A 25592-nucleotide genomic window follows, 5' to 3' on the forward strand; every position below is an offset into this window, starting at 1 on the left:
AATTGCATTGTATTATTACAATACTATTATCTGTTTTTGTTCTCGTAGCCGCCAACTAGTTACTTACAAAATAAGTTAGAAGTGCATTGCATGTATATTGAATTTTTAACCTTATTCCTTGTTGAATGGGGTTAAAATGGTCTAAAAACATGTTGTAACAAATGGTTTTCTACAGAGTAATGGTTTTGGGTGTCGACGGTTGTAAAATGCAAATAAAGTTATGTTAGCCATTATTTAGTTAGTGTATTTTGGTAGTCTATTGTTAAAAAAGTAAAGTCGTTAATCTATACTAACATTTCAAGGCGGTTATAATCTGCTTTTACTACGAGGTAGTTATCCTAATTTGTGGTTTACCACTCAATGGCATTGTATTCTTGAGACTCTTTGAGTAAACAGGTAAAGTGCATGAGGTCAGTTGAAATGATTCCATCTAAAACAGACTTATCAACGTCACGCAGCAGAGATCTATGAAACTTCCCATGCAATAAAATTTATCGTACGCTTTGCCGGTGACAGACGGTTTGGTGCAACCGACCCTTAGTATGACTTGCGTTGGTGCACGCGACTCCATTTGTCAAGCGCGACTTCAAATGCGAGACACGATATGCAATCGAACGCGACAGCACAAGTAATACTAGGATAACTGGTACATACGAACACTCCTTTCAACATTCAAAACAAAAAGCTTTCGATAAATGCATACAAAACTAAGTCCGATTTTAAATACAGTCAAAAGGTGGTGTAAAAGTCACAGTTTGTCTCGTTAGTAATTGAGAGTGCCAAATATATCAAAGTCAAATTATCTACGATAATGTCAGTAAGTAAAAGGTTCGCACTTAAACTATCGTGAGACATATTTCAAAATATTTATCAGTACGGTTTTTACTCACTATTATTTTTAGTCGCTTTTGGCGACATGTTTCGGATTCTTTGGGTTAAATATTTTGAAAGTAAAAGGTTGTTGCAATACTCAAAGGAGGGAGGAAAGGATTAACTCTAATGCACTAAACAGTAGAAATGTAGCAAATTAATACTTACATCTTTATCGAGCCCGTTCATGGAGTACCCGCAGGGATCAAAGAGGAAATCGTCGATCACCATGCCTGGAATGATTTTGTCTATACCAGACACCTGTCAAAGAAATACGTTATTTGCATTTTCAATTTGGTCTTGGATAATGCGTAAGTGAAAGTAAGAGGAATGTTCATGAGTCTCTATTGTTTCCCATATAGTTTTAAGTCATAATGTATTGTTTGTCCACATTTTCGTTAGTCATAACTTGTTTTTTCTCAGAAACGCGTAACTTCTCAGGATAGCCATAAAACAAACCTAACCTAACCAATGTATAGGATAACCTGAGGAAAATCCTGAAAAGTTAACGGTTTCAGAATTATGACTAATGATAATATGACAATCATTACATTACGACTATGTCAAACAAAGGGACCCCATGTTGCATACTATAGGTATGTTCGCATGTCTACAAAGTGACAGAGAGATTCAAGAGATCTTAAAACAGTTTATGAAGCCATTTTGCTCTGTCTGTAGGCCATGTACATTTGTTCATACGCACTGTGACTGGAACCGCGAGGGCGTGCCATCATTTCATATCAAAAGATGACGGTTAAGTGCGTACGACCACGCGTCACATTTAGACACTGTACATTAGACATGGGGGATAAATAACTTTTCACCGTGACTCGCCGTCAAAAGGTGTCACTGTGACTTTTCACAAAAGAACAACGTTACAAAATTACATACGTTCCTACTAGGGCTCGCGGTCGAATCCGTGTTTCGTTTACACGTTTCGAATACCCGTGTCCGAATAATACGTAAACGGTTTTCTGGCCCGTTCCGCACGTTTAATTAAGAAACGTGTAGTTAAGACCCGTGTACACGGATAAACGGGTATTCGAAGAAACGTATCTTATTTATCCGTGGCTCCGGGACACGTCCTTGACGATAGTAGAGAAGGAACGAACGCCAGCTACAAATGAATAGACAAAAGATTCATGACGAGTTTCTGTCATATTTAACCTTATTCCGTGGGACATAGAGTCGAAATTCAATAAACGGTTTAGAAAACCCTTTCGTGTGGTAGTTTTTGCTTGCAATAGGTATTATATACGAGTATTCACGCTTCTTATCAAAGTAGTATTTTATATAGCACTTTAAATAGCTCCTTTTTTACGTTGCAGGTTACCAATATAGTAAAAAAACCTGCTAGTACCTATTTAAAAAAAATATTAGAACCGTCGAGTTCAGTATGTAGACAGGAAGTCAAACTAATGTTCGAAATTGGCATTAAGTATTTATAAAAAAAAAATACATTTTTAACTTGCTTCTTTATTTTTAGTTTAATTTGAGAAAAAATTTAGTTTAAATTGTATTTCTTGTCTTGTAGGTACACCTTATAAAACAAAGTCCCCCGCCGCGTCTGTATGTTCGCGATAACCAGACCTCACCTATGAATGAAGTGTTTCTTTGGGAATGTTTATGTGTATATTTTGTTAAGGTTTTATTTAAATTGGTAGAAATATGACGATGTTTGCTAATGAAGTTACAATAAATCACGCTGGCTAGGAGCCTAATCGAAAACGCTGCCCAATCTATTTGAGATATAAGCACAATGTATGGTGGAATTGTCTATCTTTCATTGGTCTACAAAAAAGTGCGCGATGGCTGTCTGTCTATATTTTAAGAATAATTAACCCATTATTAACTTCTAAAAAAACCGGACAAGTGCGAGTCGGACTCGCCCACCGAAGGTTCCGTACAAAATTTAATTTTTTTTTTTTTTGTTATGGCGGCAACAGAAATACATCTGTAAAAATTTCAACTGTCTAGATATCACGGTTCATGAGATAAAGCCTAGTGAGTGGTGACAGACTGATGGATAGTGAAGTCTTAGTATTATTAGGCTTCCGAAGTGAATACTTGTTACAGAATGTATTTTATTATGCTTGACTCTCCATGCGAAGCAGGGGCGGGTCGCTAGTTATTAATAAACACTTTAAATCAACTTGATAAAATTGCACCTTCTCAATAAATTCTAGTTGTTTTTGCTCTAGGTACCTCTTACCATAGTAAAACGCTTTTTAGTGGGGTGCGGCTACAAAACAATGGAAAACATTTTCTTGTGCAGATGTTTTGACCTTATTACAACGACATAAAGCTTATAATTGTCGGTGACACTTGTGATAATAGTTTGGGAACCTACATGTTTTCGACGATGATAAACAAAAGGATATTGGAAAACAATGGATGGATGGACCACCGGTCGGCAACGTGCGCATTTAAGTTTATTACCTGAACTCTAGTGAGAAAGTGACCAAAGTGAATTATGAATGATTACCAATTTAAAGATCTATCTTAATGTAATTAGCAATATTATCGCAAGTTATCCAAGGTAGTATGGGTTTTTATGGTTCTTGGGTAAAATTCTGCCTTTCATTTGAGCATGATTACTCGATAATCCCGCTTTTGTGGTCCTAAGTTTTTTGCGCCGTTGGCAGGTTTGTTGTTTTCGCAAAGCAGTAATAGACCCGAGATAAAAATAACCACGAAATCATTAAACTGTTATTTTTAATTAATATTGTATTCTGTCTGCACACCTATTATTAACGAAAATACTATACCATTATGTAATTATAAAAAAAAAACTATGATCGATATCAAATTTATGTCATTAGCTTAGAAGCAATCGGTTTTATTAAATGATATAAATAGTTTAAAATAAAAATTATGTATACCTACTATTAAACACAGGAAGATGGCTCAGTACCTATGTTTTATCAATACGGTTAAAAACAATTTAAAAAAAAGTAATTGTGCGGTTTTATGAAACCACGATGCAAGTGAAACTTTTTTCGGATTGTAGGTATTTAACTAAAAAAAATCGGAAATTAATTCGAATTACGGTATTAAAATCGCGGTTTTAATGTTAACTTAATAAATGGGGGCGATAGAATAAAAGTTTCACTTTAAAAATCGTACGACAAACGAATTCATCTGAAGTCAACATAATGTGGAAAGTGGACCTTGTTACTATTGTACATTGGCTCAAACTGGTTCGGAGAATTCGGACCCGTTCGGAACGGTCTTAAGTACCCGTGTAAACGGAGATACGTGTCTGAGATACGTTTCTTGGGAACGTTCCTTCGAAACGTTTTCGAATCCCGGCGGTTCCGTGTAAACCGGGTTCTTAGTACCGCCGGGCTTAAGAACACGGGTATACGTTTCGGCGTGTAACACGGATACCGGGAGCCCTAGTTCCTACTGTTCCTAGCGCAGTCTCTGTTACTCAAATCACGACAAACGCGGAGCGTGACGCTACTGACGCTGTGACTGTAACTCGGCTCTAATCGGCTCAGTCGGGAGTGTTCGGAAGTGGCGAACATCGGATGACGCCTGAGGCGCTACCACAAATATCATGCAGTGACACGGGTAACAGGCGTGACAAAGTTACGATGACTTTTCACTGTGACTTTTTTGGAACGGGATAGTCAGTCACTGATATCAAAATGTAACGCTTTTCTCCATGTCTACTGTACAGGAGTCTTAAATCTTTTATTACTGGGTAGTTAGGTAGGTAAGGTACCTTGGTGGCTTGCTTGGCGTCTGCAGAAGCGGCGCGTGTGAAGATGTCCATGACTTCTGGATCCAGGTCTGACATGAGGATCTCGAGGGTCTGGTCGGGCTCGGGAAGCGCGCCCGCCGCCTCGCGGCTGTTTCGCTCCTCCTTCTCCAGAGCGTCTACTGTCCCTGTGGGAGATTTTATAGAAATTTAGATATTTTTCTATGAGTAGGGCTTTAATATCAAATGAAACAGGCGGTCTTATCGCTAACAAGCGGTATTATCTAGAAATCTAAATGCTTTGGAAAATCAATAGGCAAAATCTTAAGTTATTATTATGTACATGTAATCTTTAGTAATAAGAGAATGTACATAATTCAACAGCATAAAAATCAGTGAGGCATAGACGGAGGTTCGGATGAAAGACTACACCGACAGGTGTAAAGAAAAGTCAGAGTTCACAGAAGTAACATCTGTTCTTTAGCTTAAAATGGGGGTGGCGAGCTATTTATAAAACCCTGCTCTAGATAATATGATGGGGTTACCTTCAAGTGGCAGCAGTGTGTAGAGATACCAGCAGTCCTTCTCCGGGCCCATGATGTAAGCGCGCCCGTCGCCGAAGAACGAATCTAGCAGTTCCACCTGTAAACCAAAGAAAAAACATTTAGTATTAACTCATTCTGATCTGATTACGATTTACAGTACTGGTTACAAAATATTTATTAGTGCGGTTTTTACTCACTATTATTTTTAGTCGCTTTTGGCGACATGTTTCGGATTCTTTGGGAATCCTTCCTCAGGCACGAGTGTCCGCGGCGGTTGTACGTCGTGCACAAATTTAAGGAAGGATTGAAATATGTCTCACGATAGTTTAAGTGCGAGTACTGGTTACAGTTCGAGGAACACGGAGTGTATGTTTAAGGCCACGTTTTAGACGCCAGAGGAAAGCGGGGAATTCATAGATTTACCTCGATCAAAAGTATGATATTATATTCAAGGCTCGGAAAAATGGCCGTTATTTCGAAAATATAACCCTGTTCCGTACAACAGAGACTTCTTTATACCAATATCAACGATTAAATATGTCCGTAGACTGTAAACGAACATTATCGAGTCATAAATGAGTCCTAAATTATGTAGATGGCTATGTATGATGAACCCTCGTGAACGTCAGCTGCCGCTCCGTTGGTGGGTTGAGGAATGGCAGCAAATAGTCTATTAATTTTTTTTTGTTATTGCCTCGCGCTTGATACTTTGTCAGATGATAGTTTAGATTCTATTGTGAATAAACAAAATCGTCAGCCGATTGTATCGCTGTAGAAAGACCTTCAGCTGGTCACATGAACATGTACGAAAGAAAATTATTTTCAGTCATCGGCGTCATCGCCTCCCGTTTGATACTTTGTCAGATGATAGTTTAGATGCTATTGTTAATAAAACAAATCGTCAGCCGGTTGTATCGCGGTGGAAAGACCGTGTTACGCGTTTAGGTGGCTACCATTCCTCAACCCACCAACGGAGCGGCAGCTGACGTTCACGAGGGTTCATCATACATAGCCGTTAACCGCTATACGAGTTTTCGCCCGGGAGGCTATGACTGACGAAATTTGCGCCTGCCTCGCGGTCTAATGGTTATGTTTTCAAAATGACGGGCGTGAGCCTTGATGATCTTCCGCTCATCGCCCCGCTGCCGTCTAAATCACGGCCTAAGGAATATTCATTTGGGGAAGTATTCGTCTTACATATAGCTCAGCGAATTAATAAAATAACAGAGCACCATACAAGCATGAATTGCAAAAACGCAAAGTTATTTTTCCGAGAAGCGATGAGAGGCGGCATGTCACTTGAGACAAAAGTATTCATACAGTTAGCGTTGCAAAAGTTACGTCGCGTCCGGTGTGGAAAATGACAAAACTTCGTTTTCGTTATGTCGTTGATGTTTCTCTTGATCAACGAATTAATTTTAAACATGTCATAGAACGAGGAAGGCTATCTATGATATCAATGAGGATTTTACCATTCAGTTCAGTTTGTCAAAAGAATGTCACTTTAAATTGATAAAAACCGGCCAAGGGCGAGTCGGACTCGCGTTCCAAGGGCGTACATTACACAATTTAAACAATATTTTTTTTATGTGAAACGTAAGTGAAATGTCTAAAAAACCCGTGGGGGTCGGATCAAAAACTAAGTAAGTAGTCCGACTCACGCTTGACTGCAATTTCTAATAGGTTTTCCTGTAATCTATAGGTAAAGATCTATTTTGTGTATTTTATTCAAAATTTTAGAACCAGTAGTGTCGGAGATAAAGGGGGGGAATGGTAATTTTTTGCCTGTTTTCTTGAATAACTTTTAAATTGTTTATCCCAAAATTATGAAAAATATATATTTGAGATTCTCACAATGACCTCTTTATATATAACACGATATAGTTTGAAAGCCCCCCCCCCCCAAAGTGGCCCCATGTTTAAAATTAATTTGTTTACGTAACATGTCAGTCTGGGTCACAAACTTACATATGTGTAGCAAATTTCAACTTAATTGGTCCAGTAGTTTCGGAGAAAATAGGCTGTGACAGACGGACAGACAGACGCACGAGTGATCCTGTAAGGGTTCCGTTTTTTCCTTTTGAGGTACGGAACCCTAATAATGCTTAATTTGTTGTTGGATACTTTGAAAGGATCTATCGGGTTTGAAACGGAAAGGAAATGATTGTAACAAAAACATGTTCTAATTGGAAACCAAAACCGTTGTTAAATTATTTGTTTATGGAAAAATGGAAAATAATATTACTCATATAATGACTACATAGGCACAATGTGACGCAATCTAGTAAAGTTCCTAGTCAAGCTAGATATAATTTGCATAATTAAAAACGTCTGGTAATACGTTATCTGGGTTCAGAGTTCGACGTGTTGCCTCTCTGTCGCACTTGTAAATTCATACGCAAGTGTGACAGGGAGGCAACACGTCGAACGTGGTTCGCGGTAGGTCCTCAGGACCTATTTGCCGTTCACTGAATTATCTGTTCTTCGAATCGAGTGATCAGGCGGACAATGTGTGATGTAGTTGGAAATATTTTACAATGTACCTAATGAGTAATGTGCGTTTACACTTGAATACGATAACCATAACAACCGCAATGAAATGTCGAAAGATTGATATTTAGTTAGGTATGCGAGTACAATGAAAGCAGATGTTCCGGTGAATCGTCAACTCATCAAGTGTAATGTACCTACACCTACCAACAAATAATAGTGTCCATGCCATTGCCAAGGTAAAATAGCAAATCAGAATAGTATTTGAATTTTTCGTTTCCGGTAATAGTTCCTGGCTATTGAATTGGGTACCTACACATATTGAAATTAAATTTTCATCTGAGGGAATTAGTTATAATACATGTAACGCACGCAACGCCTTGGCGCGGCGCTGCACCGTGGTGGAATTGCTAATGGCTCCTGCACACCATGGCCCAGTGTAGGCCCGTCCAAGGGACGCATTTACGCGTTAGAGGGAGCAAGTGAGATTGCTATCTCATTCCACCGCATAGCTGCGTCCCTTAGACTGGCCTACGCTGGGCCTGGTGTACAGGAGCCATAACATGACGCGGCGGTGCTCTGACGCGAAACAGTGCGCCGCAACGTGGGGATTCAGAGCCTCTGAATCCCCACGTTGCGGCGTGCGGCACCGCGCGTGAATTTCTGCGGCGTCGCACTGTTTCGCGTGGCCAAACCCTTACTTAGAGGCACGAAACTCACGCTCCCAGCGTACGCGTAGGACGCTGACGCTCACCGCCATACATACACTTTTTTTAACCAACGTATGGCCACAGAATAAGTAATAGTATTCTCATACAGAACGGCCACGCACCACCCCGCCCCGACTTGAATTTCCTCGCCCCGCGACAGCAGATTGACGGCCGTTTGCCGGCGGCTCAGTACTATTTTTTAATTTATTTTTTATAACGCATGACGCGTGTACAGACGTGCCGTTCACACATAGAAACGCAAGCGATTTTTGATGTATAGCGTGTCGGCCCTGTGGTATGGCGGTCTCAGTGCGTTACATCGTAGAGCCGTCACTCACCTCGCTGTCGAAGTTGTCGTGCGGCCGCAGCTGCGCCAGCGGGCGCGCGAACTCGCGGCGCGAGTAGAACACGTTGTCGACGCGCGCGTGCCCGGCCACGTCGCGCGCCAGCGCCAGCACGGCGCGCAGGCAGCGCAGCGGCGTGGTCGTGCCGCAGGTCTTCAGGATCCAGCGGCGGCGGGACACGAACATGCTGCTCTCGCTATCGGCAACCAAATGGACTTGATTAATAATGGTTGTAGTTGATGCTGAGCAAAGATACTGTCTTTTACTTTCTTAGCTAACTTCTCGTATTTTGTTGCATTATAAGTATAGAGTCGTTAAGAAATGTTGATACTAAATAAAAACAAGTTTTACCTAAGTATATCAATTTTTATATTAAAGGAAAAAATGGATAAAGTTACACTTCCGGCAGGATTATTTCCTTTAATATAAAATTTGGAGTATCGCTCGCAGACGTATCTGCATGTTAAAAAATTGATTATATCAATTTTCATATTAAGAATATGGACATTGTTTAATAAATTATGCGGCTTCCAATTAGTGTCACCTAGTTTGAGAGAAAAGATAAAAAATGGCGCCTAGTTTTAAGTTACGAGCGCCTAGTACTAATAGCAAGACGGTTTAGTTGATGTATATTTAATTGTATACGAATTAAGTTAAAAAAGTCATTTAGAATAACACTTTTCTGTTAAGCTGCGACGCCATCAGCTTAGCCAATTTACTCTAGCCATAGGTTTTAAAACCGTTCCCCTACACTACACATTTTAGGTGATAAGTGACTAGTGTTACTACGTACGTAAAGTAGATAAGTACGTACTTAAATCAATGTCTTAACAAAAGTTCATTCCAGAACAAATCTCACGATAGCAAAAATGCAAAAATCACTTGTGATTAACCGTACGTATAACCTTTGGTCTTGACCAAAGGAGTACGGCTTATCGTAGTAATTATTATACAACATGAGTTCAATGAGAAAAACTAACGAACTGAGATAATGACATCCGCAATAGGACAAAGGAACCGTTCACTAAATATAAAGTAGTTGAGTAGTTGTGGGTTATTATCGTTTAACCTATCTATCGTTTATATAAGTTATTATCGGCAAACGTAGCGTAGGGCGCCCGCCCTCAAACAAGATGGAGCGATGACCTTAGCAAGGCGGCTGGCAAGAGCTGGATCAGAGTTGCCGCAAATCGTGCTCAATGGCGTGCAATAGGAGAGGCCTATGTCCAGCGGTGGACGAGAGTAGGCTGATGATGATGTGGGTTCAATTGTAAACTGTAATTAATGGTCAATGTCTAAATAACATTTGGTTTATTTCACTAAAACGGGTTGATTAGTGATCACACTGCACTGACAATTTAATTGACTATACATATATTCAGTAACCCCGTGAGCGAAAGTTTAGAAAAGTTCATTGCACACAGAGATAATTTATAAGTGCATCTTTTCAACGAATTATGTTGATCATCTACTAATTCTCGGTAACATTGTGATGCAACTCTCATATCTCTATCTACTTTAGATTACATTGTACTTGACAAGTTTTCAACAAAATACAACGTAGTGTGGGAGGTGATAAGGCATATTATCGCAATTAGGCCGACATGATGTTGTCGTGTAAGCGATCTTACATTGTGTTCAAATTACAATTAACTGAAACATTGTAGATTATAGAGAAATTATTATGTTTATGACGGAAGTGAAGGTACCTACCTACTTGTTATAGTTTTACTGCAAATTGCGCTTTTATATTACCAAGTATTACTGTTGGTGATAAACGATTCAATATACAGTTATGTCGTAAGTTAAAGCCGCTTTACAGGCTAAATTTAGCTTGCTGAATGAAAAAGGCGGCAAGCATGTAGGTCCTGTCTATTTATTAGAGAGTATACATAGGTTTCTAAGACTATTTAATTTAGCATGCTAAATTTAGCCTTTAAGTTACTTTAAGGTTACTTAAACAGTACCTACGAGGACGTCACCGGGAGCGGTCGTTACCTACGCGCGGTAGTGAATTATATTTCCACGAGTGAAATTTCTACCCTCATTGTGTAAAGTGCCTAATGATGGAATCGGACTTTTTTTTCTTCAATAAGTGATAAAATCGTAAATTTCTAATCGTTTCTGACTACAGGAACAAGATGGAATCCCAAACGTTAGCCAATAACCCTAGTTATGCTACTGTGACACAAATCACCACTTTTCCCAAAAAGGACCAAGCAATCGTCATCGATGCTTTAGAAAATGTACAAATAAAAGATTATGCTCAGGCTTTAGGAAGAATAATCGACCCATCTCAAATACGATTTTTGTCAAGAATAGCAAACAATAGAATTTGTATCTACCTTTCCTCAAAGTTAATCGCTGATGAGATCATTGATAATAAAAAGTTTGTCACAATCCAGAAACAAAAACTACCCATCCGACCGCTTATCAGCAGAAACAAACGTATCATTATATCTAACGTGTGCCCCATTATACCGCACACTGAAATAGAAAAGAAACTGATAGAAATGAATATCACTCCACAGTCACCTATCTCTTTCCTACGTGCTGGTCTCAATGAAACGGGCTACAATCACATTCTTAGCTTCCGAAGACAAGTTTACGTAACACCTGAGGATTTTAACCGACTTCCAGAAAAAATATCTATTGATTTTGAAGAAACGAATTACTGGATTTATTTTTCATCAGATACAATGACTTGTTTTATATGCAAAAAAGACGGTCACATTGCCTCTAAATGCCCAGATAACACCAACGACACGAATGCTGCCAACCAAACAACACAGGATATCACTCATACAACGGAGACACAAATTTTCAAACGTCCACATCCACCCACTGAATCATCGACGACTGATGTCATGGAGTCCGAAGCAACAAAAGATGACAATATACCACCTAGCAACGAGAACAGTGATGAGGATTTTGACAGCTTTTCCCAGTCCAGCTCAGACGAAGTTTACAAATCCAGGAGTGGAAAGAAACCAAAGAGAACACCGCACAGTGATCTGGAATCAATTAATTGGGACCACTTAGAGAACTTCATAACCAATCCCTGTAAAGTGTACCCACTATCTACAAAACAAGTGAAAAAATATCTCACCGACACATATGGAGTTAAGGACATCTCAGAAATCACTTACAGTTACACAGAAGAAATTAACGCCCTGATTGAGATGTTTACTGACTTGATACCTAACATCTCATATCGTAGCGTTAAGAACAGACTCTCGCGTATTGTAAGTAAACTAAAGCTCTTATCTCGGAAGGGAAATTCCGAAGCAAATAAGTAAGTTACTTTTAGGTACCTTAATTTTTTTTTATTTTTTTTTTTTTATTTTTTTTTTGTATTTATTATTTAATGAACTTAAACACACGTTTCAAGCTTAACATTATTCAATGGAACTGTCAAAGCCTAATACCAAAATTAAGTGAATTGGATTCATATCTAAATAACGAGAAAGTACATATATGCATTCTTTCTGAAACTTGGCTGGAATGTGAAAAACAGATTAAATTAACAGGTTACTCTGTTTTTAGAAAGGATCGAGCAGATGGGTATGGAGGTCTAGCTATTCTGGTCCATCAATCTATAAATTGCATTCTCAAAATCCTTCCAACTAATTATGATAATATTGACGTTCTGTGCCTTGAAGTCCTTAATAGCAATAAACTTCAACATATCATAGGTGTCTATTCCCCCTCAAATGTCACAGTGGGCGTTAGGGATTACCAGGAGCTTTTCAGCCACTTCTCTGAAAAAACTCTAATAGTCGGAGACTTTAATGCTCATCACACGGCTTGGTCATACACAACTGACACACGGGGTAGGCTTTTATCGGACACTAGCTTAGAACATAACTACGTATTTCTTAACAATGGAGACTTTACCCGTTGTGCCCAGCTTAATAATAGTATAGTATGCACATCACCTGATGTCTCTTTTTGTAGTGCTGATCTCTCACTCGACTTTGATTGGAATGTCACTAACGAATCTTTTGGCAGTGACCACCTTATTATTTCTATTAAAACGTTAGAGAGTACTCAAATTAGTCCCGAATTAAAAAGAAACATCAAAAAAGCCAACTGGGTAGAGTATACACAACACATTAAATCTGCATGCGAAGGATTAGATTTCGGAGATAATGTACAAAGCAATTACGATAAATTCATAGAGATAATCGAAGAAAGTGCTAACAAAAACATTCCTTATATTAAAATCGGTATTAACCCTAACAAATTCAAGCCTAAACCTTGGTGGAATCCTGATTTATCGAAGGCAGTAGCAGAGAGAAGATTATCTCTTAAACACTTTAGGAAATCACGCACTGTTGAAAATTACTTAATTTACAAAGAAAAAGTAATTATTGCTCGAAAACTAATTAAACTTGCAAAAAGGAACTCGTGGCAACAGTTTTGTGACAGCATAGACTGCAATACGCCCAGCAGTGAAGTTTGGAGGAAACTCAGATGGCTTAAAGGTTACCGAAGTCCTAAAGACTACTTACCAGAAAGTACCGCAGTTTCCTTTGTAACAGAACTCACTCCTGATAGTGTTTCCTTCCAACCCCTAGATTTTAATATAAATGGTTCCAATCCACTTTATTTTACATTTTCAGAACTAAATTTGATTATTAAAAGAGTAGATACTTCGGCTGGTTTAGATTCCATTACTTATTCTATGATTAGCCATTTACCGGATAATGCGAAAGAATACCTTCTGAACATATTTAACACAATTTATAAAAAAGGTGAGGTACCAGAGCAGTGGCGTAGGATCAAACTTATAGCCATACCAAAGAGAAATACTGATACCCCTAAGTATCGTCCTATCTCACTTATTAACTGCCTTTGTAAGACCTTTAATTTAATGATAACTCGTCGCCTTGAATTTCATTTCGAAAGCAACAAATTATTTAATGATGGAACTTTGGGTTTCCGTCGTGGACTTTCATGTCAAGACAATCTTAGTAGGTTTATTGTAGACGCAGAAACTGCGTTTATAAACAAAGACTACGTTTTGTGCGCTTACGGAGACATTAGTAACGCTTATAACAATGTGGCAATTGAACCTCTTATAACCTCTTTAGTTGAATTTGATGTGGATCCGCTCCTGTGTAAATATATTAGAGAATTTCTAAAAGAAAGATTTTTGATATATAGGCTACGGGATGGTAGGGAAATAACACGAATAAGCAGACAGGGTTTAGCTCAAGGTGACCCTATGTCACCTATTTTATTTAATATAGTCACAATTAAGCTATGCAACACACTCGTTAAGACAGTTAAGGTCTCACAATATGCCGACGATTTCGCTCTGTATTGTATTAATCAAAGCATTGATTTTTGTGCTAGTACCATTCAATCAAGTCTTAAGACCTTTACATCAATGTTAGAGAAAATTGGATTAGAAATATCTCTCTCAAAGACTAAACTCTGCATTTTTACTAGAAAATACAAAGTGCCTGCTATTAGTATACGTATAAATGACATTGAAATTGAGGTTATTAATTGTACGAAATTTTTGGGTGTTTGGGTAGACAGTCGCCTTAACTGGACTCGACATGTTTTAGAAACTGCCCAAAAGTGTATTGCATACGTTAACATCCTCAGTTCCATAAGTAGCTCAAAGTGGGGTGTCCACCCAACTCACTTAAGAAGACTTTATATGGCACTGGTGCGATCTCGACTTGATTACGGATGCATAATTTACGGTAACGCTAGTTCTAAGCTCCTTCAGAGGTTGGACGTAATCCAAAACCAATGTCTTCGCCTTTGTGGAAGCTTTATTCGGGACACCCCAATTTTTGCAATGGAAAGCGAGCTTTGTATTCCACCATTAAATTTTAGAAGAACCTATTTAAGTGACAAATACTTCCTGAAACTTTCTTCTAGAACATCTGACTATTTGAGAAAACAATTAGAAATATTAGACAACGCATTAGATTCGGGCGCAAGATATTGGCGCAAAAACCAACTTCCACTGTTAATTGAAAGTTTCAAAAAGTACTCCAACCTACCTATGTCAAAATCTGAAATTTTGCCCCAATTTTTGCTTTCCTCTGATATTAAAACACTCCCATGGGATAAAATCATAATTCATACAGTGAGCACTATTAATGAACCTAAAGCTCAACTACCCATTCACGACCTGAAGCAACGTACTGAAAATATGATAGACGTACAGTTCATAGATCACATTCAAATTTACACTGACGGGTCCAAAACTAGACACGGTTCTAGTTGCGCGTTTTACGATGAGGCTGCGGATTTTGGGGCCAAATTTCTTATTGAAAATTCATGTATACCCATAATGGGAGTCGAACTGATAGCAATTAATGAAGCTGTACACTACATAGAATCGACAACATACCGTAAAATTGTAATCTTTACAGACTCGAAGAGCAGTCTACAACATTTGTTGGGAAGTGCTAAGGGCGGTAGTGTCGGTAGATACGAAACTTACCTCATTATTAAATGTATCCATAGTATGATACGTAACGGGGTTGAAGTTCGTTTACAGTGGATTCCTTCACATGTGGGCATCAGGGGTAACGAGGCAGCAGACTCACTTGCATCTGAGGCTCTACAGAACGGCATACCTCTCGATACGGTACCACACTTTACTGATCATCTTCCAAAAGTAAAAACGGACAATTACAGTAAATTTAAATCCTATTTCAATGAGTGCTCAAAAAACAAGGGTATCTGGTACAGGACCATTGTAGACGAACCACCGCGCATACCTTGGTTTGCTTCTCGAAACCTCAACAGAAAAGAATTAGTTATCTGCTTTCGAACCCGAACTTATCACATCCCACTCAACAAATTTAACTTCATAATGAAAAAAAGAGACGACCCAAACTGTACACGGTGCGAGAGAGAGGAGGACCTCCTCCACTTAGTTCTCGAGTGCAAAATCAACGAACAATCTAGGTTGGATCTCTTAAAAGAAACTCGGTGCTCTGCGGGGGATCTTCTCTTCTTCTTCCATCAAATCTTAAGCTCAGGGTTCACTACAGAATATAGTGGTAGATTTATAAGTTTTATCATACAGTCATTGGACCTTAGATTCGAATATTATAGAAACACTCCTCAAGTACTCCCAATTGTTTAAGTAACCTCTAAAGTTTAAGTAACAATGTTATTATTTTTAAGCCGACTTAATCATAAGATGTATGGCTTATAAAATAAATAAGATTAAAAAAAAAAAAAAAAGGTTACTTAAACGGATTAAGTATAATTATACGGTTTCGAAATTTTACGTCACAGTAACAAACAATATAAAACCTGCTTGGGATTTAATATTAATTATTATTGTCACTGTGAAATGTTAAATTATTGGCTCAGTAATCAAATTCCTTGACCGTGCGAGCAAATAGCATGATTTCGTTTTGGCAAATGCCTAAATGCAGAAACCACTGCAGATGTTAGTCCTGCATTTATAGATGCACCTAGTATGTAGGAGATATATATAGGGCGCTACGATACTAATAGAAACAAACAACATCCACGCCCTACTAATGAATTCATAACCCTACACATGCCCGCACGGCGTAGTAGCGACACGAGGAGATCGACACATGTCGCTGATACCGCGCATGCGTCAATCTGCTGTTTATCTATGCAGAAAACGATCTGTTAGCTTGTAACTTGTAACTCAGTTGTAGTATTTTGCCCATATATGTGCCATTTTAAACCAAAAGGGTACTTATTGTCGCTTGTCAGTAAGGCGCTATTTCCATATAACTTCAATTAGAAATCAACTCTATCAACAAGCGACAATGTGGTACCTTTTGGTTGAAAACGTCACATATGTACATGTAACAAGTAACAACTATGTAATGACAGAGGCCAAAGTATACTGACAAGCAAAATTAAAAGAACTGAAAAAACCAGGTAATTGTGAAAATAAATCTTACTTATGCTTTTCTTAAGTTTTAGCCCTAACAGTGGCAGATTAGCCACGTGGCAAATGTAGCAAATGCCGCGGGCCCCGCGCGTTCAGGGGCCCCGCGTACCTTACGCATTGTGGCTGTAAAAAACCGAAGTTTCACTTTGTTCACTTAGTCCGACAAAATTAAAACAATCCATGGGCCCCATGATAGAATTTGCTACAGACGGACGGACAGCGGAGTCTTAGTAATAGGGTCCCGTTTTTACCCTTTGGGTACGGAACCACAAGCACAAGATATGAACTGCACTATATCTACGTTAGATAATTCTTACGCTACAAGTAGGTAGTAAGTAGTAGGTAGTTATAATCCTATTTAGCTTTACACGCGTTTATTATCTGCACCTTACCACTTACTAATGCTACTAAAGTTACATAAAACAGGTTATTCAAATCCAAAAAGTCTTATAAGCGTTATCATCGAAGTATATTGGCTACGTTTTACTATCGTGCTGTTTGTGTTACATAAGGGACAGTGAGTCATGTTGCACTGACGGTCAGGGTCGATCAGTGTGATGTCTTGATGATGAGGCTCGCGTTTCGTTGACTAGACCACGTTTGATACAAGTGTTGTGTTTCTTATGCTAATATGTTATGTATGCATAACTTTAAATAGCATTTAAAGCTGCTTTTACACACATCAGTTATAATTTTATATACTTATAAAACTGCTTGCCAAGGATAACATATGTGGCTTTCCAAGTGCAATATGGACCATTTTATCTGAAATTCCAACAGAAATTCTGATAGAATGGTCCTTACTGAAGCCAAAGATAGATATAACTCCGTAATAGATGGATACAGTCTAAGGAAAAAACGTGCCTTGAAAATCACGAAAATTTGATTCTCGATCAGATGGCGCCACTAGTTTTGGCCTACACTCGTATAGAGGGCGTTGACTGTTTCGTTTGTTATTTATAATTTTAACGCATACCAGTGAAAGAACATGGGTCAAAATCAGATAAAAATAATTAATGCAAATAAAAAAATCATTTATCCATATTTAAATACATTTTATCGTATTTTTATAAATATTTATTTTTAGTTTTAAAGTGTGTCGACAGATGGCAGTGAATTTACTGGGGTTACAAAATTTACTATGACAGTACCGCTCTAGTATAAGTTACTCTATGCTGAAGCATAAGGACCTTTCTCTAATGGAAAGCCACATATTACATACAATGTTGTAAAATATTGATCCTTGTTACACATTGTTGTATAGGTCTTTGTTATGTCTAGGTCCCGTACCCAAAGGGTAAAAACGGGACCCTATTACTAAGACTCCACTGTCCGTCGGTCCTCATCACGAGGCTGTATCTCATGAACCGTTATAGCTAGACAGTTGAAATTTTTACAGATGTATTTCTGTTGCCGCTATAACAACAAATCCTAAGAAGTACGGAACCCTCGGTGGGCGAGTCCGACTCGCACTTGTCCGGTTTTTTTTAAACGGCTTGGGCAAACGTCCTTTAGTAACATGCTTTGCACCTCAAAAAAAGAAGTCAGGTATCATTTAATTCATTTAGTATATGGAAAAAAAAAACGCTTAAAGATTAAGGCCAATATCTGTAATGAAATGAAAACATTTATTGTCAGACCACAGGTAGAAATATAACAGATGTTAATGGTGATAATTCAAGCCCATTTCCGCAGTCTACCGTTTTTACGGTATACAATATTTAGTGTCATGCACAACATGCAGGCAAGTTATTTACACTATTTACATAATGTCACAGTATTTCATACAATAATGGCCCAGTTTTGTGTCACTTTATTAAGCTATATCTGAATATGTCAAGTTTATCATTATTACATCATTAATAATTATTATTATATAATTTACCATTGTTATTTAAAAAGACAAGTGGGGAATAAAACATTTTGCTCAACAGCCATTCATTAAGTGCCTTTTTAAATTTAGTATTGTCAAGGTTTTTAAATACATGTAGTAAGAAGTTATTCGGTATCTAACCTGAGGAATACCTAAAACATCGCAAACCTCAAGTTACTAATACTCGAAAGTGAGTCCATGTCCACAAACTTTTAAGTGTCACACTTTATTTAGTTTTAGTTTCTCACAATGTGATGTTTACTGATAATTGATAATTCTATGTAGAAATAGTATATATGTCTCATTACCTCATTAGCGTGTTAGCACAACACACATAGCCTACTTATCGCTCGGTGCAGGCAAATAGAAATAGCTATATTTAGGACCTATTGTAATCAGGCGTCTAAACAGTTTCTCACAGTGTCCGTCTGTGTGTGTACCACTATCTGCTGCTATTCTATTTATTATAGGACTGACTGTCAATGATAAGAGACCTTTTAGAATAGAATAGAATAGAAGAGAATAGAAAACGTTTATTGTAAAAATCTACATACAGCACCATACAAGTTTAAAAAGAAGATCTTATACACTAACACGTAAAATTACAAGTAGCTTATACTAACATGCAATGATTACAATATTGATGCTGCTATAGAGGCTACAAATGGACACCACTCAGCATATGCTCTAACATATAGGTATATGCTACAGCGCTGGTCTTCCGTGGAGCCCAGGGCAAGAAGATAGCTCAGAACAGTAAAGGCAGTAACTAATAATTAAGACAAATTAGAAACAATATACAAGGAAAAATTTGAAAGTGGATGTGGAAGTGAGCGGTTTAGGAATATGTAAAAATATATATAAAGAGGTGTAAGTCAAGCATGTATTTAGTTTAATATATAGTGGAGCATATGCCTCAAGGCATTAGGTCTGCCATTTGTACCATCATGTATTGAGCAAAAAAGAATAAAAAAACATATATATACATAAAATCGAATAAATAAATAATAATTAAATTTATAAAATACAATAACTAATAAATATTTGTGAGTTGGTACTTGGTAGTTAGTTGTAAATAGGTTTTTAGAGAAGGCATCGATCGACGATTTAAACTAACAGAAAAATATCCGTTATGTTCATTTTATTAGGGTTCCGTACCCAAAGGGTAAAAACTGGACCCTATTACTAAGACTCCGCTGTCCGTCTGTCTGTCTGTCACCAGGCTGTATCTCATAAACCGTGATAGCTAGACAGTTGAAATTTTCACAGATGATGTATTTCTGTTGCCGCAATAACAACAAATACTTAAAAGTACGGAACCCTCGGTGCGCGAGTCCGACTCGCACTTGGCCGGTTTTTTTATTTATTTAAACTTTATTGCATAAAAGAAAAACTGAATGTACTAAAGGCGAACTTAATGCCATGAGGACATTCTGAAAAGTCAAGAAATATCTTTGTTATATGGTAATATGTTATTGATTGTAGCTGTAGCTACATGGCCTGATATAAAAAGTTTATGAGGATTTATACTATGCGCTTTATTGACCTATATCTTATGGTTCCACGGTAGTCCGTTATTAGGGTTCCGTACCCAAAGGGTAAAAACGGGACCTTATTACTAAGACTATCTCATGAACCGTGATAGCTAGACAGTTGAAATTTTCACAGATGATGTATTTCTGTTGCCGCTATAACAACAAATACTAAAAACAGAATAAAATAAATATTCAAGTGGGGCTCCCATGCAACAAAAGTGATTTTTTTGCCGTGTTTTTGCGTAATGGTACGGAACCCTTAGTGCGCGTGTCCGACTCGCACTTGGCCGTTTTTTCAATTTGTTGAGACATCTTAAACAACTAAACACAACAATAAACAGAACAATCATCGAAACACAACATTAAATTAATGTTCGAACTGTTTAAATTGCTATTGGTTCATGACCTCGCGACAATTAAAGAAACGAGCCAGATAAAAATCGCCATTATTTTCAGTATGTGGGACCAGTTGACCTACATTCCTAAGTAAATCATAGTAGTAGTGGAGCAATTCCAGTGTCCGCGTCCGTGGCTGTAGCTCAAGCAATCTAATTCACTTGACCCCAAAAGTTCTAAGTCGTCAAATATATTGGTTCATCCATGTTATCATTCCCTGTTCTAGAATTTATTTTTAGTGCAGCTTCTACTTGTCTTTTTGTGGTAGTTTTTATATAGTACTTGGCAACAAATTTCAATAGCATTACAATTTACATTAGAGGATAGTGGTGACTTTCATTCTACATACTCAATTCTATGTTTCGTGCTTGTTTCCTTGCAAAGCAGTAGTATCAAAATTTTCATAATTAGCAAAAATAACCTACAACCTCGTCCATGTGTTTATTCCTGTGTGTTTTACATGACATGACACAACATGGCTAATCTGACGTTAAGCCAATACGCTTGAGAAATGCCAGCGACCTTGCCATACGATGGTGTGAGTGACCAATTGTTTTTTTTTTCATTTACATACATATATGTTTCTTGTTTATTTTTAAGATGCGTTGGTTTGGCGTACATTTGTACCATAATAGAGAAACAGACCACATTTTGTCTGCCCGCTTGCGACAAAACTGCGTAAAGTTATAAAATGTGTTAAATATTAGTGTAATTAGAAAAATACAAAACTTTGTTTTCGTTTCTTACGGCCGCGCCTCGTCCAAATGTATGTATGAAGTGCTTACTTACTAGGTGTGTAAACACTTGACAAATAATGTTTATAAAAGTAATAGGAGTACCCAATAGAGGTAAGAAAATGAACATGCACAAAAGTTTTCATTATTATATTATCGAGCACGCTCGGTGTCGGTTTACCTAACCTATATACCACTTATGTATGTATAAACCCTCTGACGTCGTTGCCGGGCTTCCAAAGTCATAAGTTATGACTCATAACGAAAAGGTCCCCGAGGCCGTATTGTCGTATGTTTACAATACTTTCGGATAAACAACTGGATCTTACTGACAATCCTTGTGACATTTACGACAGAGACTTCTTGTCCTACTATACAAAATAGAAATAAAAACAATATCAAATCTTAATATCTACCAACCACCTAATTTCAAATCCAGTCCCTATTTCAAAAATAATCCCGTCAAACTATGTAAGTCAAATCGTTACTGTAGACCTAATAAGAGTAATAAGGATTACTAATGGATTACAACGCACTCAAGGCCCCGCAATTTTATTATTGTTGGTGTTCGCTTTAGTCTGACTTTCATAATAAATACTAAGATTACTAAGGTCACAAAAAAGCGAAGTAACGCCACAGGTTTTCCTACCAAAGTCAAGACCAACGGTTATTTAAGTATTTGTTTAGAAATAGTAAGAAGAATAGATAAAGCATCCTGCAATACCCATAGAAAGGGAAAGGAGCTGAACGCGAGCATATATAAGTCCTGTTGAGGTTATTTGTTATCAAATCCTCGTGGCTGCAGCGAACTGCGTCACAGCTGTATTCACCAACACACCTACTCGTTACTCTACTCGTCTACTACAAGTTGACTTAAGAACACCTAAGGCGAGTACTGTACTGGAGTCACTGGTAACTAAGGTTTGGTGATTGGCAGACAGAACTGTTGCGTACTGCGCGCAGGCCCCGATCGATAGCCTGCTTGGAGCGCCATTCTGTTGCGGGCAGGCGCATTCGTCAAACGGCCCTTCCAGAAACTATCGATCCTCTGCATATGCTATGATGCAAATGTGTACGGGATTTATGGCTACCTATGTACCTATAAGGATCACTGCTTTTTTAGGGTTCCGTACCCAAAGGGTAAAAACGGGACCCTATTACTAAGACTCCGCTGTCCGTCTGTCACCAGGCTGTATCTCATGAACCGTGATAGCTAGACAGTTGAAATTTTAACAGATGATGTATTTCTGTTGCCGGTATAACAACAAATACTAAAAACAGAATAAAATAAATATTTAAGTGGGGCTCCCTGTTAGCGATGCAACCTTTGTGCTCTAGCGCGGATGCTACTTATAAAACTATAATTTTAAATATATGTCATAAAACATTCGCTATAAAAACAATAAGATATGTCAATACATTCAATGTTAAACACAATAAATAATATTCTGATTCATTATATTAACAAGTTTTCATTATTACAATAATAAAATCAAGAATATAGTTCACGCCTCATAGGCGCGTGAACACTCCCATACAACAAACGTGATTTTTTTGCCGTTTATGGCGTAATGGTACGGAACTCTTCGTGCGCGAGTCCGACTCGCACTTGGCCGGTTTTGAAAAGGTAGTTTCAATTCACTTCGCCTCAAGCATGTGCTTTTAAATGCATCTTTCGTTCTAATTTATTTGTTTACATGTCTTGGACTATAAAAAAAAATATGAAAATTTTAACAGTCCCTACAAGTATGTAGGTTAAAATATGTAACTAGTAAACTAATTAAAAAAAAAGTCCCGCTTTCAAATTTATAAATACTTTGTTCGAAGTGAAACGGCGCAACTTCTCCAGAATTATATACCTACTTAGTCAGCACTGCCGGCCGAATGCTTATAACAACAGGTTGGAAGCTGCACGTTCACACGTTTGGTGTTTCAGAGAAATTATTAACAGGATTCTTGTATCTTGTTATTGCAGTTTCGGCGAGATGCAGAGGAATACCGAGAATTGAAAGCACAGCAGCGTTATCAGAGTTATCTCTGATGGCTCCTTAGCCTGAACAGGGGGCCTAACCAAAATGACAAACGTTGACAGTGATAGAAAACGCTAATCAAATGAAAATAACCACGTGATAATTAAATGCTAAGCTTTACACACATTTGTTCAATCAATCAATCAAAATATTTATTATTTGTTAGTTTTCAACTTTTCATAGATTTATTGGCCTTGACATTTGAAACGCGTCGATGATGTAACTATTCTAAGATTCTTATCATTATTTCCGTTCGTTTATTTTCAGGACGACGTCCACAATACGAAGGTTAAACCAGTTTTTTGGCGACGTTTTTCATTGCAAATAGCTTGGTTCGACTGTAGAGCATTTACAATCTGGGCCACCCGTCTCAAACGTGTCTTAATACAAGCCTTCTTGAGTTTTATTTTCGTTTAAGGGTCAGCCATTTGGGCAATTTAGGTCAAGTTCGGAGGGGAGCAGTTAGTATAACTACTACTACGGTATTATTACTACTGTGGTACTGTGTTATTATTTATAAATGAGGATAGCTTACCTACTACTGAAATAAGGATTTTTCCCCTCACTAGCTCGGAAAGTTGTCTTTTATCCTTCAATACAAGCGGGGAAAAACGCGTATTATCCACTAGTGGGGAAAGTAATTTGACCTTGGATGGAGCGTGTTTAAGTAGCTTGACAGATAACAAAACGTAAATCGTTTATGATAATGATTCGTTCGATATTTCGCTTTATTTAATGATTTTAAGTCATAAACCTTAAAATTCCATAAGAAACGTTTGTTTTTTTATAATGATGTTAAATATAATTCTGAACGCACAAGTTGAGTCGATGCAATTTCAAAACGCATCGTTGACATTTCATACGTCAGAAATGTCAACATTGTCAACAATTTTTTTCCTAAAAAACTTTTCTCACCGACTCGCGTAAAAATACACAACTTCCAGTTTTCTGTTATAATATCGTAAAGAAATGAGTGATTCCAGTGGAAGATGATCTAACGCCTGTGGATGTTGCATTTTCCTCGCTATAGTGAGGTGAAAAGTTTTGTGTTATACACGGGCGCAAATGTATTTTACTTCTCGTGTGTTAAAACACTCGCTACGCTCAGGTTTCTATTTTAGAACCACTCGCTTCGCTCGTGGTTCACCTATAGAATCCTTTCGCTTGCTTGTGTTTCAATTCTACACTCGCGGGTAAAATACAACTTTGCACCCTTGTATAACAAATAACTATTTCTGTAATGCTATAATGTCAAGTTATCTAAGTATTAACCTTTTCGACGCCAACGACGGATATATCCGAGCCGCAGGTCTAACGCCAAAGACGGATTAATCGGTCAGAGACCACAGAGCATACTTGCGTATGCATAAAGTTCAATTTCAGTTTTGACACTGACGTGGCGTTCTCCGAGTGACAACTTTTGTGTTTGACACGGCGTTGATAAGGTTAATGAATTAACTATTACAATTAAAAAGGTTAATCACAAACGAGCAGACTAATTGCCTGATAGTAACTGCAACATCAGTGTGGTTGTAAATGCGTTGATGGCATTTATGATGGGAGTACGCCTTTTTCTTGAGGATTTGAAGGTCGTAACGTAACGTTCCGAAAATTGCACACACATACTATCACACTGAGCATTTACTAAAGGAACAACATCGAAATCGCGAATAACATGGCTGTTCCTATGCGCTTTCTAGATTGTGATATTTTATATATGATTGATGATGAGATATTGATGATGATATGATTGGACAGTACACTTACTAAGGAATTAAAGCTCATGCTTAAGCGCTTTATTAACAGCCGTGATCACAATGATATCTTTCTGCGTCAACGATTGTCACCGGCATGCCGGCATGGCAACACGAAGCAATAAATCGACAAAGGCTTTTATTGTCAATTGTACGACGGAACCCGACGATTACTGTTCGGACGGCTGTGACGGTTTTTTGCGTGTTATTCGCCACAACAAACCGGGTTTTCATTCCAATGGCTTATTGAACACGGGATAGTCGAACGCTCAGGTGAACCAGAGAATAAAGCTGCCTTTAAAAGTTTCCACTTAGGCGTAGATGTAATGACAGACGTTCGGGAATCAACTAACAGCATTGGTTGTCTTTTCCGCTCACCTGGATTTGTCGATTGCCGCACATCTTTCATCTCCGCTTCTTCTATTTGCCGCGAGATAAAATATGCAGGTTCTAAACTACTTTTACTATGAGTATGAGACCAACCCCGAAATAAAGAATATTTATGACAAAATAATGAATACTACCAAGAGATTTTGGGGTTGGTTAGTTGAAGTCGTACAGTATGACCAATATATTCTCTTCGAGACTAAGGTTAGTCTCTGACTTGGAAAATAACCCCATTCTCTCCGTTTAAGTTGCTCAAACTCGCCAAGACGCCCTGGGATGATAACTACATAAAGATTGTTT

General features: G+C 37.9%; 1 protein-coding gene across 1 annotated transcript in view; it reads right to left on the reverse strand.

Moving 5' to 3' along the window:
* Positions 1–25592, reverse strand: part of LOC134746819 (S-adenosylmethionine decarboxylase proenzyme) — a 51477-nt gene that overhangs the window by 2857 nt on the left and 23028 nt on the right. Inside the window, exons 3-6 of the mRNA XM_063681383.1 lie at positions 8660–8861; positions 5122–5218; positions 4601–4764; positions 1039–1131 (exon numbers count right to left, since the gene is read on the reverse strand). Coding sequence (XP_063537453.1) covers positions 1039–1131; positions 4601–4764; positions 5122–5218; positions 8660–8861 — 556 coding nt within the window. The remainder of the gene's footprint in view (positions 1–1038; positions 1132–4600; positions 4765–5121; positions 5219–8659; positions 8862–25592) is intronic.

Source organism: Cydia strobilella, chromosome 13, assembly GCF_947568885.1.
Source record: "Cydia strobilella chromosome 13, ilCydStro3.1, whole genome shotgun sequence".
Lineage (NCBI taxonomy): Eukaryota > Metazoa > Arthropoda > Insecta > Lepidoptera > Tortricidae > Cydia > Cydia strobilella.